The 17530-nt window shown below is 40.1% G+C and overlaps 1 protein-coding gene across 6 annotated transcripts in view; it reads right to left on the bottom strand.

Annotated features, from left to right (window-relative positions):
- Positions 1-15605, bottom strand: part of LOC118234697 — a 71646-nt gene extending 56041 nt beyond the window's left edge. For 3 of the 6 annotated variants that reach the window (XM_035431430.1, XM_035431429.1, XM_035431432.1), the window contains exons 1-16: positions 15192-15605; positions 12711-12835; positions 12406-12474; positions 11815-11839; positions 11609-11626; positions 11379-11438; positions 7687-7826; positions 7378-7494; positions 5779-5836; positions 4373-4420; positions 3986-4054; positions 2654-2793; positions 2002-2124; positions 1613-1670; positions 1207-1287; positions 260-346 (exon numbers count right to left, since the gene is read on the bottom strand). In XM_035431430.1, coding sequence (XP_035287321.1) covers positions 260-346; positions 1207-1287; positions 1613-1670; positions 2002-2124; positions 2654-2793; positions 3986-4054; positions 4373-4420; positions 5779-5836; positions 7378-7494; positions 7687-7826; positions 11379-11438; positions 11609-11626; positions 11815-11839; positions 12406-12474; positions 12711-12737 — 1120 coding nt within the window. In that variant the 5' untranslated portion in view covers positions 12738-12835; positions 15192-15605. Of the gene's footprint in view, positions 1-259; positions 347-1206; positions 1288-1612; positions 1671-2001; positions 2125-2653; positions 2794-3985; positions 4055-4372; positions 4421-5778; positions 5837-7377; positions 7495-7686; positions 7827-11378; positions 11439-11608; positions 11627-11814; positions 11840-12405; positions 12475-12710; positions 12836-13692; positions 13757-15191 lie in introns of those variants that run through there. The other 3 variants (XM_035431428.1, XM_035431427.1, XM_035431433.1) reach the window with 3 other exon arrangements.
- Positions 15606-17530: the final 1925 nt, after the last annotated feature.

Genomic DNA, 17530 nt, shown 5'->3' on the forward strand with positions numbered 1-17530 from the left:
GCAACCTCAGCTAAGTTTTACAGAGTGAAGACTGGTTTGTTTTGTTTAAATTACACAGAAGAGTAAACTTGCGCAGAGGGTTCTGTCATTTTTTGACAGAAATGCAAACAATCGATCATGGTTCACCAGCCACCAAACTTACAAAATCTTTAGAACAAACAATACATAGGCCAAACCATTCCTGATGTATAATACATGAAGTGCATCTAATCAAGAAAATCCCGTAAAATTTAAGTTACGTTTGTTCATCTCTGCTTACCAGTGCTTGCAGGTGCCGAGCTCTTTTCAGAATCTTGGACAGGGTCCAGCACAGCTGTGTGGCTTTGGGTCACCCCTTTTGAATAGACTGAAAAGAACAGATTCCACTCATTGAAAGATCCAGTGTTTTGAGGCATGTAAAAGTGTCCCTCTGGGTAGCTGTCCATGTTGGCTATGCACTTGTGGGAGATAAGATCCCTTGAGTTCCCGGTTCTTTGGGAGGAGTCACGAATTCCAACTTCGTGAAATCAAGAGGAAGCCATTCCAAAGTTCAACAGAATTTATTATGGATCTGAGAGGAATCTTAGACATGGATCCCCTCTCTCTGCCAAAGTGCTGTAAATTTCACTTTTATACATTCAAGGATAAGGGCATGTTCTTTTGCCGTTCTGACCGAAAGTGCATGTGCAGATGGCTAGTTACTTTTGACCAAGTTTAAGGGTCAGCTATAGTGCGTCATAAGGCCACTGTTTTAGAGACAGCAACTGATAATCGCGCCGTGTTTACAAAACAATCTGTCACATGCACAACACTCTTGGAGCACGCTTACTCTCCACATTCCACAACACTTGCTTTGCATAACAAAGAATCTCTTATAAAAACAGATGATTGGATCAATTACTAAATATATTTAAATAGAATTAGGTGTTTAAATCAATACACATTCCTTAGCACATACTATATTTGGATTTTCGATACCCGCAAGAGGTTGTGATGTGTCTTCAGGTCTCAGTAAGCACACAATTTGTATTTTATTTCACCTCTTGACTAGCTGTTTGTGTCAGGTCTAACTGGCAAAAGAACATTACCCACCAGTGACGTATGCCCTTGAGCGAGGAGAGATTCTCAGGCCAGGCCTGACACCTGATCAGAATAAAATGCCTGGCCAAAAAAAAAAATTTGTATAATAAAATATATTAGATCAATATATTCCCTCAACACACTCACCTAGTCTCGGTCCAGGGGTTATATGGGGTAGAAGATCACTCTGATTTTGCTCTTGATGGACCACCTTCAGCAGGTCTAGGGCTGCAGGGAGGAATGGTCAAGTGTGTGTGAGAATGGTACACTCAACCCTGTAAGAATTTCTAAAATAAGTGATGGTGCTGAAAATTAATATAACAGTCAGGAGGTCCTTTTGATGAAAAAAAATAATCTGGAAGTAGTACAGGTAGTCCACCTCCTCTTGTTTACATTTCAACAGATACATTTTATAGGCTGAAACAGTGCACAATTGGATATACAGCCCGCTAAAAGTATACAAGTTAGTACTTAATTAAATATTTATTATCACGTTCCATACCATAAAGGTCAAGATGACATTTGACAAGAAGCATGCCATTTCCATGCTTACCGTTGGCATAACTTCCAGTGTCGACTTCTGCAAAGTCTTCCGAGTCCAGTTCAATTTCCTTCAAAGTGGGATGCGCATCAGTTTACATAATATTTGTTTGGCTGACAAGATGGGACAATTCATGATTTTTGCCTTCCCCCCTCCAAAAGTAGATACAGTAAAAATACTGTAATAACAATGCTGAGTTTCATCAGAGAACCAGGTTATTTTTTGGGGGGGAGGGGGGGGAAATAACCTTCAGTAAGAATTCAGTCTCATCCCCATAAAAACACACCAAGTGTGGTATGCAGTTCCAGTCTGCACAGTACAAGAAAGAAACAGAAGCATTGTGATATGATCATCTATTGGTCTGTTGTGCGAGAACAGTCCTAATGGCAGGTGTTTCATACCTGGACTGCCCCCGAGGTGCTGATCTCCTGGGCCTGCCTGGCCAGATCCAGAATCAGTATGCTGAAATTCCCTCCATATCTGTAGCTGCTTTTCATACGCAATGTTAAGGGGTGTACACGATCCTTAGGAAGGAAGTTTAATGAAAAGTCTCATACATTTAATTGAATTTTTTTTTTTAACCCAACAAATTTCATGTCACTTTTCCCTGCCTCCAAGTACCTGGACGAGCACTGATGAATGAGTTCATAGATCGGAGCCATAGTTTAGATCTGAGCCAAATTGCAGCACTATAAATATTAAAAATTGTATTCTTAAAAAAGGTATAAACAATTCCGCAGCACTGCATACAAATCTCAAACTTAGCCAGGAAGCCTCACCTACCAATTTCCCAAAAACCAATCGATTGAAAGGAGTTAAATTAAATTCAGTCTCAGGTCAATATAGGTAAAATTTCACACACAAAAAATTGCATGCAACATGCAAGATTTCAATGCTCGCTACACAAATTATTCCCCTCCATCACTTTGCATTTTATAAGCTTGCAGTTTGCACAAACAAGTTTCAGAACACTAAAATCACTTTTTTATTTTTAAAAACTTAGTTTATTTTATATATTTTTTTAAATCAACATCTGTTTTTATCTACACTCACCAGGTACCAGTAGACATGGTCAAAACTAATGATGTGAGCGATGCTCTGCAATTCTCGAACCCTCTTCTTGCAGAGCAGACACAGGTATCCACATGGCTTGCTGCTGGCCACACATCTATACTGCACCAGGAAACTCAGACCTGAGAAATTCAATAAAAAGCATGAGCATGCAGTTAGGAACCCAAGCTTTCCACGGAGCCTGGGACATGCAGGAAACTCATCACACAAACACTTTACAAGGAGAAGGTTTACTGCAATCACACTGGCCAGTGTGAGGATCAGTGAAACAAGTTTCCACCGTGGTAGCCCTCCACGCATTGGTCTTCCACTAGTATAAATACCCTCAAAGACCCTGACATGTTGCACACGTCCCTCCTTATGTGGCCCGAGATGATTACCCATCTCCGTTTTGTTCACAAATACATGCCATTAAGTCTTGGGCCTTAGCATTTACCTTAAAGCATTCTAAAGAACCGAACCGTAGACTGTTAAAAAAAGAAAAGAAAAAAAGTAAAAACATGGACAAAGTGACTGACGTCAACTATAGACTTTCCATGGACTTGTGAAAAATGTTTTGAAACTGCAGAAGTCTCAGCATGTGGTACAAAATGGAGCCAGAGACTGCATAGTAGGGAAAAGGGGGGACCCTTATATGGTCTTGTAGTTCGGGCTGGATCCGGCTTGTCCACGAAGCACTGTCGTGATAAAATCAGGCCTGAGTTTGAACCAGGGCCTTTTCTGTGATTTGCAGAAATGGCTGGAACTAGAAGAGGAGGAAGAACCACCGCTGGATGGAGCCATGCAGGAGGCAGAGGCAGAGGTCATGAAAGGGACAGCCTGCACGCCTCAAGGAGGAACAGTGAGGGGGGCCAGAGTAAAAACAAAGATTCAACGAAAGATTCAAACGCAAGGGGAAAAAATAAAGAAAGATCATATTAGACCAGCTAATGTATCAGTTATAAATGAATGTATTAGTGTTTAGTAGGAATATCTTTCCAAAAACGGTGCGAAAAAAAAAAAAAAAAAAAAAACTGTCAGGAGACCCTTTTGATGTTGATGTACAAGTACAGTCTTCAAAAATATAAAAAAGGCCAATACATGAGCTTATATTGTTTTTCAGAGACAACGGTCTGTTGGTCCAGCCTGAGATTCATTCAATCACCATATGCAGAACTTCCATTTTTGTCCAATATTTATAACAAATAACTTGAGATAAGGTCTGTTTGAATTCCGTTTAACTTTTAAATGTGCGCAGATCTCACAGGAACTCAAAGATGTTATCGATTATCCGTGAAGGATATTTTCCATGATGTTGGAGTTAGCTGTACTAACCCAGTAAAGGGTGTGTCCTTGATGGATTTCTGAGGTATTCCTGTACAGTCATCCTTTCTGGTTGATGAACTGCAAAGAAAAATAAATTATATATACACAGCTGAACTCAAACATCAACTGGGACAACTTCCGTATTCTGCTTGATTGCAACTCAAATGAGACTACCTTACATTGGGCTGTTCAGGTGAGCAGGCCTTGCTTTGAACACAGATTCAAGCAAGTTTCAGGTGGCATGCCCGATTCTACACTTTAAATGGAATTAGCCATACCAAATCAGCTACGCAAGTAGACAGGAGAGTGAAGTGATACGCAACCTGGATTACACATCCCACAAAAAAGCAATGGGGAACAGCCTTTTGACCATAAACCCCAACCAATGAGACTGACCTCTGCACATCTCTTTCAGTTTGTCTGAGCAGGGGAGCTCCTTCATTGCTGGTGTAGAGGGAATAGGAAGGACAGGATCAGCAATCTCAAACAGTCTTAAGGATCCACTTGTGATAGACCTTAGGCCAATTAGGCAGCTGATACAATAGGGGTTAACATCAGAAAAGCCAGCTGTACTTCAAAAAGTACCACTACTTCAACCTGGAATAATGGTATACATGACAACAAGAATACAATATGCTCACTTTCAGACCAGCTTGTTCCCAAGTTGAGCCAAGAACGGTCGGAAGACATTACTTTAAAATAGCAAGAGATGAAGCATGTGCAAAGCAAACACCAAAAGGCAGTAACAGTGAAGCCACACTATACGCGGCGACTACCGCCTGTCGCTGCGCCGCGTCCCCTCAATCGGCTGTTTGTGGGCGTGTCACCTATATCTGACAGACAGTTGTGTTCGTTAAATGTTGACCAGGTTTAATATCGTGTTTCATATTCATTGTCCTGTCTGAATAAAAATAATTTTTGCAGTAACCTAGATCTGAAAGATGTTAGTCGGTTGCCTAGCTAGGCTGTTTAATGTCTAGCTAGTGAGTAACAACCAACAACAAAAACATTGTCTGGCTAATTAGCCAGATAATGCCTTCAAAGTTATATCTGGTTAGCTAGCTAGGTGGCTGGTAGAAACGAACAACTAGCAACTAATACATTAGGAAGATTTTTTTTGTTATTGTTTGTTGTTACTAACTATAGCTAGACATTAGACAGCCTAGCTAGGCAGCTTATTAACATTTTTCAGAGCTAGGTTACTGCAAAATTATTTTTATTCAGACTGGACAGTGATAGTAGCTAACGGCGATAACTACATTGCAGAGCCACCGACGATTTCAGAGACTTTTCTCCACGCTGCGTTCCTCTTATCAATGTCTCTGTAGGAGATTTTATTAAGTTGGGAAACCCGATACGGAAATTACGAGTTAGGTCCTCCATTGTGGAACGACAGAATGTGGAACTAAAATTTGAAAAAAATAGGGACAGTTTACTTGACGGATCATTAGATCAAATCAGATTGGTTACCGCGACGCGGCGAGGGGGTCAAAGTTGAATTTTTGCCACCTCCCCCGCGGCCTCGCGGGGGGGGGGCGCGTATAGTGTGGCTTCACCGTAAGACTGTTGCTTTTCAGAAAGAAAAAAAAAAGGAAAGAAAAAAAACTAGTTCTAAGGAGATAACAGCTTGGTTTGTGATTAACTTTGAGAAATCAGATTTTAAGTTTTTTTTTAATTTTTTTTTTTTAAACAGAATCACAAGCATCAATTCCAATAACAATTCCAACATCGGTATCAAAAGACATGCAAAAGCAACAACTGGAGACACTGCCCCGCTTACAAGAGGAGAAACTCACACTTACTCTGGAAATAAGGCATCGTTTTAATATTTTCAAACACTTTCTTTGGCATATCAATCACCTATAAGTAAAGAAAAGAGCAGCAAAGCAGTTAAAATCACTTAATTGGAGTGTAGGAGAATTTTGAGACTCCCCATGAGTGGGATGACGTCACATGTTAAAGTTAAAGGTATTCCCATCAATGTTGATCAGACTGTTTCCTCCAAACTCTCAATGCTTCATAATAAAAATTATATACACTCATATCACATGTATAACTATATACTAATATAATCAATATGTAATCCAATAACTCTATATCAGTAGTTGCAGCAAAGCTTATGGAAACGCAAGAAACCACAGTATCCACTGTAGAAAAAAGGCAAACGCAGAAGGCTTAAGAAAAATCATACTTACTCATTAAGCAGAAAAAACGAATCAAATAATAATTCCAGCAGATAACACTAACCAAAAACTAATCATATATTACTAAAAATATAATCCAAAAAAACTAACAAAACGTTATTACCCAATAGAAATGTGCTAGAAAACTTAGAAAACTAATACTTTACAGTGACCCCTGTGTAACCTGAATAAAGTAAAAAGAAAAAGTACAGGAGACTATAACTCTGAACTTGTATGTGTAATGGGAAAATACAGAAAGCAATGACGTGTATGCATAGTGAAAAAGTACAGAGTAAGGGAAAATTGGAAAAATACAGACAGCAATGACGTGGTGTATGCGTAGGGGGAAAGTACAAAGTAAGGGAAAATTGGGGTACCTGTCCACTGATGAAGATTAATTAAGAACATCAATAGAACCAAAAATCAGTTTTGGGGCACCTGTCCACTATGATAAAGATTAATTATTGATACATTAAGAACATCATAAGGACCGAAAATCATCTTTGTGCCAAGAAAGTCAAGCTGACCCACGAACGGGAAATTGAAACTTTTTACTGTGCCAAAAAGACCAGATGGCTGGTATTTTTAGGAATATGTCAAAGGGGGGTTGTGGGCACAATGTGTGTATAAAATGTATGCAAAACTGACAATCGGGGTTCAATTCTGCTGAATTGATCCGGCTTTGTGCACCTGTGCAATAAAGTCTAAGCTTTCTGAAGAGCTTGCTGCTGTTGTGTCTTTTCCCTCCTAAAATTGTTTTCTACAGATTGGCGATTGGCGTGGAAGTCTGTCGGTTTCCTAGACACGACAGGAGGAAGTGAACTCAAACTCCCACATGGCTATACGAGTACCCAGGCACCCCGAGCTCCACAGCTCCGGCACTTACCGGGGCATCACAGTGGACCTATTAAGGATGGAAGTCCTGCCCAAATCCCACCAAGAGCCAGATCGCCAATCACGGATGTAAATATTACATTTGGTCAAATCCAAACCACCCATTTTTATGTTTTGTCAAAGTACAGATACTGTATATAGTGGTTGTGTGAATTCAATGCTCAAATAAAGATTAAGAAAATATGTGAAAGAGAAATTAAGATAGCCGTCCCCCAGACCTCAAACAGTCTATTTGTCTGTCTCAATGTCAGACAGGCCCTCTGTCCTTTCAAGAGTGGCCTTCTAGTGGTGACCCACTAACATCTACCCCAGTAGTGTAGTTACCCTGAGGACTCCAGGTCCCTGCTGCTCCTCCTCCTCCTCAGCCTTAACTTTCAGACCTGGGACCATCGCTGGGGGATGAAACCAGCCAAAACAGAGCCGCTCAGGATTCAGGCAGGCCTGGGAATGAACACACTGACTAACTATACACGCTTTTGTTTATAAATGAAAAGCACTATATTCACTGAACACAGTACAAACTGTAAAAAGAAAAATGAAGTAAAAGCACTCGCCACAATTACCAAAATTCATTAATAAAAGGTATCAGAGAGGAAGAAAAACAGAAGACGGGCAGAAGAGGGTGATGCTCACGAAGACGGAGAAGTAATGCTCCGTGGATTTCAGGTGCGATACGATGATGTCGCTCTGGCACTTTTCGTGGCAGGCATGGCACAGGTAGAAGGAAGGACCACTCCACTCTGTGCTGATGCACAGCGACACCAGCTGAAGACCTGTGGGCGGAAAAAGCTGCCTCAACCCCCTACACTCACTGGTGCGATGCACCAGTCATGCATAGTGCCCACGGTACAAGCCTCTGAAGGCAATGTTATGATCTGGGGTTGCTTCAATTGGTCAGGTTTAGGCTCAGCAACGTTATGTGGCAATAAAAAGAAGTCAGCTGAGTACCTGAATGTACTGAATGACCAGGTTATCCCATCACTGGATTTTTTCTTCCCTGATGGTACGGGCATATTCCAGGACGACAATGCCAAGATTCATAGGGCTCAAATTGTGAAAGAGTGGTTCTGGGAGCATGAGGAATCACTTTCACACATGAATTGGCCACCACAGAGTCCTGACCTTAACCCCACTGAAAGTCTTTGGGATGTGCTGGAGAAGACTTTACGGAGTGGTTAGACTCTCCCGTCGTCAATACAAGATCTCGGCCAAAAAAATAATGCAATTCTGGATGGAAATAAATGTTGTGATGCTGCATGAGGTTGTCGAAACAATGCCACGACGAATGCGTGCTGTAATCAAAGCTAAAGGCGGTCCAACGAAAGTGTGCTTTTTTGTGACTTTTTTTTTTTTTTGCCAGGCAGTGTATTTGTGGGAGAAAAATCTGTTTTATATACATTTTGTTTATACTGAGTGCCAATGTTTCATCATGTGTGCTTGAAGCAATGTCTATTTGCCAAGACGTGCTTGAGCAGTAACGGTAAATTGTAGAAAAAACCTGCTCTGTCTAGGAAAGTGTGAAACAATCAATTTAGAGGAACCAAAAAATGTTCTAAAGACATTCAAAAGGCACTAAGGCTGTCAAAAGTGCCATGAAATTGAGTTTGAATATTATCTTTTGTAATTAGTTGTATTCAAATATAATTTGCCTATAATTCACAAAAATAAGCTGCTTCTTGTCGGGCGCGATATGCACGTGAGGCTCCCTCTAAACTGGCCTACGCGTTATTTTCCACAAGCGGGAATTTATAAAACGTATTTTAGATCAACTGTGTGGCGCGTGCGTAGAAAATCACGTCAAAGTAGTGATTTATAAAATTTCAACTACTCGATTTGACTGTGGAAACGGTCGTGGCTCTACGTCAGGTCTTCACTTGACGTATGCACGCAAGTTAATTTTATAAATGAGCCCCCTGCAGTTTCTATAGCCTAATGCATAAATGAATAAAGCACTTTCTCGTGGATGTAATTTGCCACAAATTACGGCATTTATTAATCATAGGGAAAAGATTGTTTATAGGAAATGTAATCAAAATCTTCAGAAAAGAAAGGAAACAGCCTGCCATGGGAACATTATTTAGCCTAAATTGTTAGCTGACCAGATCTGTTGAATGAAGTGAAAAAGAGACTGGCTCACGAGGCTAGCTGACCAGTAACGTTAGGTGTCCATGGAGCTGAAAGTATCACCGGGGGTTATTGGCAAGGAAAACCGGACGATCCACTTGCCCTGGGTCGAGGGCAGAACGTTTTTTGTTGACAGAGGAAGTAACATTAGCACAGGAAATGAACTTTGCATGCATGAACATGATTCGCCGCATGAAAAGTCTGCACAGACCTGCCAATATTTTGAGAACCACAAGATTCAGTGTAACGCTTAGTTCACATCCTTTCGCACCACTTCGCTTTGCCCACGACAGTCTGCCACACACACACACACACACACACACACACACCTTATGGAAACGCAAGAAACCACAGTATCAACTGTAGAGAAAAAGCAAGAGAATGCAGAAGGCTTAAATAAACCACACTTACTCACTCAGCAGAGAACATTAATCAAATACTAACCATACATTTATATTTTCAAACTGATCAACTGCTAATAAATGTGCTAGAAGACTAATATTTTACAGTGACCCCTATGTAACCTGAATACAATGGAAAATTACAGGAGGTTGTGACTTGTATTCTTAATGGAAAATTACAGAATAAAGACTAATATTTTTAAGGGAAAGTTGGGGTAACTTTCCACAATGACATTATCACCCAAGAACAGAAAATCATTGTGGTGCCAAGTAGGTCAGGTAGACCCAAGAACAGGAAATCATTGTGGTGCCAAGAAGGACAGATGGTATTTTAAGGAATGTGTTAGGGGGAGTTGTGGGGTGCATAGTGTATAAAATGAATGTAAAACTGACAATCAAGGTTCAATTCTGCAGAATTGATCCGGCTTTATGCACCTGTGCAAATACTTTTCTGAAGAGCTTGCTGCTGTGGTGTCTTTTCTCTCGTGAAGTTGTTTTCTACAAATTAAAGATTGGACTTTGTCGGTTCCTAGACACGACACTTGCAAGTCAAAAGTTTGAGTACACCTGCTTAAAACGTTTTTTCATGATTAATATTTCATTATATGATGTGTGCTTATACAAACTGATAAGCATGGAAATAATTTTGTATATTGTGACATATGTTTTCATTTTCAAGTATTCACAGAAACTTGTGTACAAAATGTTGTAATGTAACATAACAGTGTGCGCGATTCAGAGTTATAAGAGGGAGTCTCCGCGGCGTTTGAGTTACTTCAGCTAAATTACTCATCAGCTATTCACACCGTAGCCGTCTCGTAACGAGGCTAAATCGTATGCGAGCTACTACTACGGCTAACTATATACACAAATGTATCTCATTAGGATATACCCCTTGAAATGCATCATGACGTAAAGTTACCGAACATGTTTTAACGTTTTATATGTTAACATTACGGTCACATCTTTGTGCTTGATTATTACTCCCCACTTCCCATTTTACCTCAGCAATGCAGCGTTACGCCTCGGTGGATAAAGTACCGCTGCGTCTCAGTGGATGTTGAGTGAGTGAGAGGCGGGGAGGGGTTACAGAACCACAAGCACAAGGTCGTAGCATCTGGTTCAATCCGAGGGATGTAGTTTAAATACCGAATAAACGTACGGTATTGTTTTGTACCGATTGATTGTTTTCCGTAATTAAATTACAATATATATATTTTTTTTTTTTTTGCGTAGTTTCAGCTGGCATTTCGTACCTGCCTATTTTGACCAAGAATTGCGTGGTTGATACACAAAATTCGTGCAGGCTGGCAGGTCTGCCTGCATGTTAATTACAATACGCGGGATCCAAAACTAATATTCGAATGCTCAAATTTAGTTTCGAACTTTAAAAAAAAGAAAGATTTTCGAACTTCAAATATTTTTTGACAGCCCTCAAAGGCGAAAACTGATTTTTATCCTTAAGATAATATGGAGGATAAGATTGCAGAGCTGGAAGTGTATAAAGTCCTACAGCATCACTGAGTGTTTTTGGAGTTTACTCTCTTTAGCTGAATAAAGCAACTCTGATTGAATCCATCGCTGCCTCGTGGGCAGTCTGGTCTTTGTGAGAGACAATTTCCACAACAGTAGACTGTACAACAATCATACAACATGCAAACACAGGAAAGGACCCACAACACAGGAGCAATTCTCCTTCCTGGAAAACGTTTAACTTCAGAACAAAGTTGTCTTCCGCACAGGGCAGACAGAGCAAGCAGGGAGGTGTAGTGTGTCCACCTGGGCAATTGTAATGCTCACCGATAACTGGGTATGGCCTGGGATCTGACACACAGTCCAGTGTAAAACGTGGCAAATGCACTGCAAACAAGACATGAGGCCAGTTATTCCCATTCACAGACCATTCCACACTACAGCCACGCAATTAAAGTTCTCTTCTGATAGGACACTAAACACTGTAAGCTTAATGGCGCTACACTTTGCACACAAAGGCAGAAAGATGGGATGCTCATATTTAATCGCCTTCTCACCTTGTCCATTGTGTGGAACTGAAATATGGAGATGGAACAAAGAGAAAGGAACGGTGAGTAACTTCTGTCAGCACAAATCACAGCATAATCAAACAATCTGATGCCACGTGCAATCAAACCACTCCAAATTCAGCACACCCACAGTCACACCCAATTTAGTCCCACAGACCCACTCAAAATTGAATAAATAAAAATCCATAAATTACCTGTCTGAAACGTCTCTGCCACTTGCTGAAGTTACAATCCAGGAAACACAAAAACAAATAAGACAAAACAGACTTAACTTTTAATCAAATGTCATTTTACCACAGACCTTAATGCCAGACTCCTTGTGCATTTGCCTTTTTTTGCAAAACACCCCTGCATTCAGTAATGTAATAAAAGGAAACCTTAATTCCTAACCTTTTAGAAAACACACAATTAGGAGCAAAATTAATATCCCTTCCCCCCCCCCACCCCATGCCCCCGAACCCTGTTAGAGGGTTGCATTTCTCAACATCAAGGCTATGCATTTCCACTCCTCCAAATATTAGAACTAAAGTTACACCCTTGCTTAGACTGAATACAATGAGACTATGATACATTTGTAGACACCTTTCATCTCAAATGTTCTGGAGAAGTAAAATAATCCTTGATTAGAAATGTCACCATTCCAAGCAAGATTTGAGCAAATAAAAAAATTCATCTTAATACTTATATTTAGCCTATATTTAGTCTAAATGGATACAGCACAAATATATATAAGCAAACAAAATTCTACAAAAGATCCTTGACAACTCGGGTAGCAGAAAACATACCTGCTGGTGCTCCTTGGTCCCTGCATGTTCTTTGTAGCATGAGAAGTTGTCAAATTCAAGAGTACAGTCCTGCAGAATACATAGACTGAAATTTATTTTCCCAGGGATACACCATGCTCTCAACAGCCCAAGCAACCCATAACCTTCAGGTTTTGAAGTCAGATTTCTTTACCACTTTCCCATAATGCCAAACATCCACTAACAGAGATGGATCGCAACATGGACCACACCCTGGATAAGAAACAGAATAAAAATAGAAAACAGCATATGATGGTCTGCAGTAGTTAGTCATAACATTAACTCACACAGCAAAGTAGTCTTGTTGGTTTCATGTCGGTTTCCTGTAGTTAGACGCAGTATTTGCATCAATTTCCTATAGCAGAAAGACTCTGCCCCAGTCCAACAACTTGGCTCCTTCATAAACAGTACTCTGAGTGGTTAAAAAAAAAAAAAAAAATTAAACAAGATTCAAAAGCAGTACAGGATTTCTACACTAGTATGAATATTTCACTTTGTCTGAGGAGGAAAAACATACTTAGTTCACAATATGTAAAACAGACATGGATCGTTTAAATGCAATTATTCTCACTGCTATCATCTGGATGCTTAAATAAAAAATAAAAATAACTCATGCACGGGTGGACACAATCCTGTTATTTTTCGGGGGAAACGAAACTTAAGTGGACCTTTTGTGAACCGTATTACTGAGAAGAAAAGGGCAGACAATTTTTGAATGATGCATCAATTGTGGTTGGTAGAGTCATTTCTGTTATTCAGAAGGACCAGGCAGACACTGAAATACACTTGATATGTTTATGCATGCAGAAAGAGCACAGCACCAAACGCTGGAACATTCAATACTGCTCTAGGGGTTGGGTCAGGTTTATTCAGAACAAAATAAGCTCAACAACCAACCGTCTGTACTGCCAAACTTAGTGAAACAGTGTAGACAACAACGGCTTGGAATTTACAGTTTAATTTAAAATAACTATTTGTATAATAATATGACACTTAATCAGAGGAAATGATAACATCTGAAATACAACAGACTTCTTTTTATTTGGAATGGCCAAGTACCACACTGCCCTCCCATAGAATCAACACCCTTCATCACTTCAGTAGGTTTCACAGAAGAACAGTGAATCCTCTGAATTGTGAAGCCATCTTTTTTCTCTATATAGTTCACTGCAATCAATACTGCTGAAACCAATTATATATTACCCAAATGCTTTAAAAAAATAAATAAATTTTTTTAAAAACTAAAAAAAAAACCATGCAGTGGTTTACCCGATCTATCCACGTGGTGGTAGTGCTTTGAGTGGATGCTGAGGAGATAGGAGCGTGGGTTGCACTGAAAAGTTTGGAGTGGAGAGTCAAGAGAAACTGCACGTTGGAATTTACAGAAGAACAAATGTGCTATAAGAGGGCTAATCAACCTCACAGTGTCGTGTCTAGGAATCGACAGAATTCAAAGTCCAATCTCTAATTTGTAGAAAACAACTTCGAGGGAAAAGTCACCACAGCAGCAAGCTCTTCAGAAAAGTCATTTTATTCGCACAGGTGCACAAAGCGGGATCAACTCTGCAGAATTGAACCTCGATTGTCAGTTTTACATCCATTTTATACACTGTGCTCAACATAACTCCTAAAACATTCCTTAAAACATCATCTGACCTTCTTGGCGCTACAATGATTTCCTGTTCTTAGGTTATAACATCATTGTGGAAAATTTACCCAAACTTTCCCTTAAAAATATTAGTCTTCATTCTGCAATTTTCCATTAAGAATACAAGTCATAGACTCCTGTAATTTTCCATTATATTCAGGTTACATAGGGGTCATGGTTTATTTCTAGCACATATTTATTAGCAGTTGATCCGTTTGAAAATATAGGTGTATACTTAATATTCGATTAATGTTCTCTTCTGAGTGAGAAAGTGTGGTTTAAGCCTTATGCATTCTCTTGCTTTTTCTCTACAGTCGATACTGTGGTTTCTTGCGTTTCCATAAGCTCAGCTGCAACTAATGATACAGGTTTATTGGATTACATATTGATTACATGAGTAAATAGTCATACATGTGATGTACTTTTAGCATGAAGCATCGGGAGTTTGGAGGAACCAGTTTGATCAACACTGATGGGAATACCCTAACTTTGACATGTGATGTCATCACAATCATGTGGAATCCCAAAATTTTCCTACAACAGCAAGTGTGTTAGAATGGCCTTGGCTTCAAACGGTTTTGCCGATTTTAAGTGTTATAGAAGAGTCAACGCCCATTTAAGACTGTTCCTACCGTGAAACATTTGGTTTGCCATATCAGTGTTAAAACGAAGAGTTATTGCGAACGGCGTATGAGTGTTTAAGGAACTAATAAACCAAACTTTACTTAGTCGAGATGCTTGCCTCAACATAATGCAGTTGATTTGGAATTGGTCAGTTTTCCCCCCATTTGAGAAGATTTGCTGTAAAATGAAATTACCGTAGACCAACTACGAAAACTCGGTAAAAGCGGTCCCTCCCCACGATTAATGAACTTTCCATTCGTCCACATTATTTGGCTTTGTTTCAATAACTACTGGCATCCAAAAATCTAAAATGTGTCGTTCATTTTAGGAAACCTGCAGGACACTACACTTATTTGACGAAGCAGTCACGTTTCGGCAATTCCATAGCAGTCACAGGAATTGAGCCCCAAGCATTAGCCCGAACCTTAGCCGAATGTCTTCTAGTTATTTTAGTTACGACCACCTATGTAAGATGCAGCGAAACGAGAAGACTTACCCAAACGATGCAGCCAACAAAGTTAGGTAGATGGGAAGGACAGTTTGCCTTTATTTGCTCATTACAGCGAACGACAAAGTATTCAAATTAAAGATTAAAAATAAAGATCTGAAGTTAGACGGTTAACAGTACTCTTGCCGTTTGCCTTCGTTCCTGATTAGCATTGCTGATTGCTGAACATTAGCATGCAGTTCGTTTCTCTCAGTCTTCGTACTAAAAACAAACTGAAGTTACGCATAGGCTACATCTACAGTGCAGCGTTTTTAAATTTATTTAAAGCCAGCCGTTAGCTGCTCAGTGAAATCAGCCAAAAGCCGTTCCCCTTCAGTACTCCTACACCACCACGCTAGAGTAGGTTCTGAACGTCTTCAAGCATGCATTTTTAGTTTGCGTGTACGAGGGGCAGTTATATATGATTGTCGTCCACGTGATTTTTTAGAGCAAGCTGTTGTAGAGCGGCTTTTTCAAATGATTGACGAGCCACAGTCGCATTGCCCGATGGGGATTGAATCGAGGCGGAGCTTTTTCCATATAGAAATTCAGGCTGAAGACCTTCCTAGATAACCAACTTTAATTGCGCTATATTGTGTGAGTTCACACTCAGCTGCTTTAGTCATTCCGAAGCTTGAATTCAAGCTGTCATAGAAGATTTACAGACGATTTGTTGACCTGAGAGGGCGATTTGTTGTTCTGACTCAGGTAGCATTAAGTGAGTTTAGAGTCTTTTTACTCAGGTAACACAAGATAGCCTTAACTTGCAAGAAATGTTTTGAAAATAAATATTTATTTGAAAGGGACAGCACACATTGATCAACACCACTATTCTGTGATGTAAATGTGCCAGATTTAGCCAAAATGCTCATTTCCATCTGCTGCCCTGGGCAGGCTGATATTAACACATTGATAACAACGCAGACCAGACAAGAAGCCATAATAGCAGACACATTTTAGCTGGCACTACCTGCGCATGCATCCCACAAAACAGTAGCCATACCACCACGCACTCTGCTCCTGCCGACTGGCTGAAGTTAAGCATGTGTGAGTTTTGTTTGTACTTGGATGGGAGATGTACTTGGATGCCCTGGCTAAAATCCCAGATCTGGCTCTCGCAAAAACTTGCCACCTAATCATCCCCTGATTTAATTGGCTAAAAAAGTTATCTCCCTCCAGTGGAGCTGCTCAGTGGCCAACAACAGAGGATTGTCGTTGCACTGGGCAGCTCCCAGGTGTGAATGTGTATGCGTGTGAAGCAGGGCGTTGCTGCAAAATAGCATCCGTGCTCAGCGAACCTACCCTGGGTAAATAAAGGTTAAAAAAAAAAAAAAAAAACGTCCTTCAACAGTCGTCTGTGAGTGAGTGACCACAATTTGCCACGCATAGCCCAGTTCCTGTGCACCGTGGGAAAAACAGGTACACAGAGCTTGTAAGCAGGCATGAGTAACACAAAAGCAGGCACATGCAAAGACATAAATGGGGCACAAAAGATGGCCATATATAGCACAACATAGGCACATATAGAGGGTAATAAAGCATTAAAACATTTAAAACACCACAAGACTATGTATCACATGTTGACTGCAAAGTTTCCTCAATGTAATACAACACACATGCAGTTTAGTACTGACCTGAGAGACATAAAAGAACATGACAGCAACTACTGCACCAATACAGCATATTTAGATGCCATGTTGAATGTTGACACTTGATTATTCAATAACCAATATTTTTAATTTCTGTTGAATGTGCCAGTATTTTTCAGTTCTGCAGGCTGTCCACATAATCCCTTCCAGGCTCTCGCCTGGCGGAGATGATAATAATGAGTGTTACATGTCAGAGAGAGATAAGAAGAGACCATCTGCATGACGTGGGTACAGAATTTTGAAGCTACCTACTGGAGATTGAAACTTCATTTGAGATAAGGAGAGGAGCTGACAAAACGTTAGCGTTTGAGCTGGGTGAAGCTGAGCATGCAGTTGAATGGGTTCCTCCTGCGCATAGTTCCAATTCTGAGATTCTGGTGTTTCAGTATAAGCAACATATCTCTTGAATAGAGCATGTGGGGTGCTCAGGTCTTTGTTTTCCAAGGAAAATAATTGAATAATAGCAGAGCTAATATAGCTGAGGTTTCTGCATTCTTCTTAGCCTTCCCGTGTTTTAAATAAGGCACAGAGTCCCAAATGAATCGACAATACCTGGCATTAATGGGAGAATCTAATGAACCACCTTTTGGAGTTAAACACAGAGGAAGCCCATTCATAAGCACTCGTCCTCTCTTTAATGATAAGGGTGTCATCATGAGGAAAGCAGGAAATTTAATTGAGTGAGCTATATTCATACAT

This window comes from Anguilla anguilla, chromosome 8 (genome assembly GCF_013347855.1).
Source record: "Anguilla anguilla isolate fAngAng1 chromosome 8, fAngAng1.pri, whole genome shotgun sequence".
Classification (NCBI taxonomy): domain Eukaryota; kingdom Metazoa; phylum Chordata; class Actinopteri; order Anguilliformes; family Anguillidae; genus Anguilla; species Anguilla anguilla.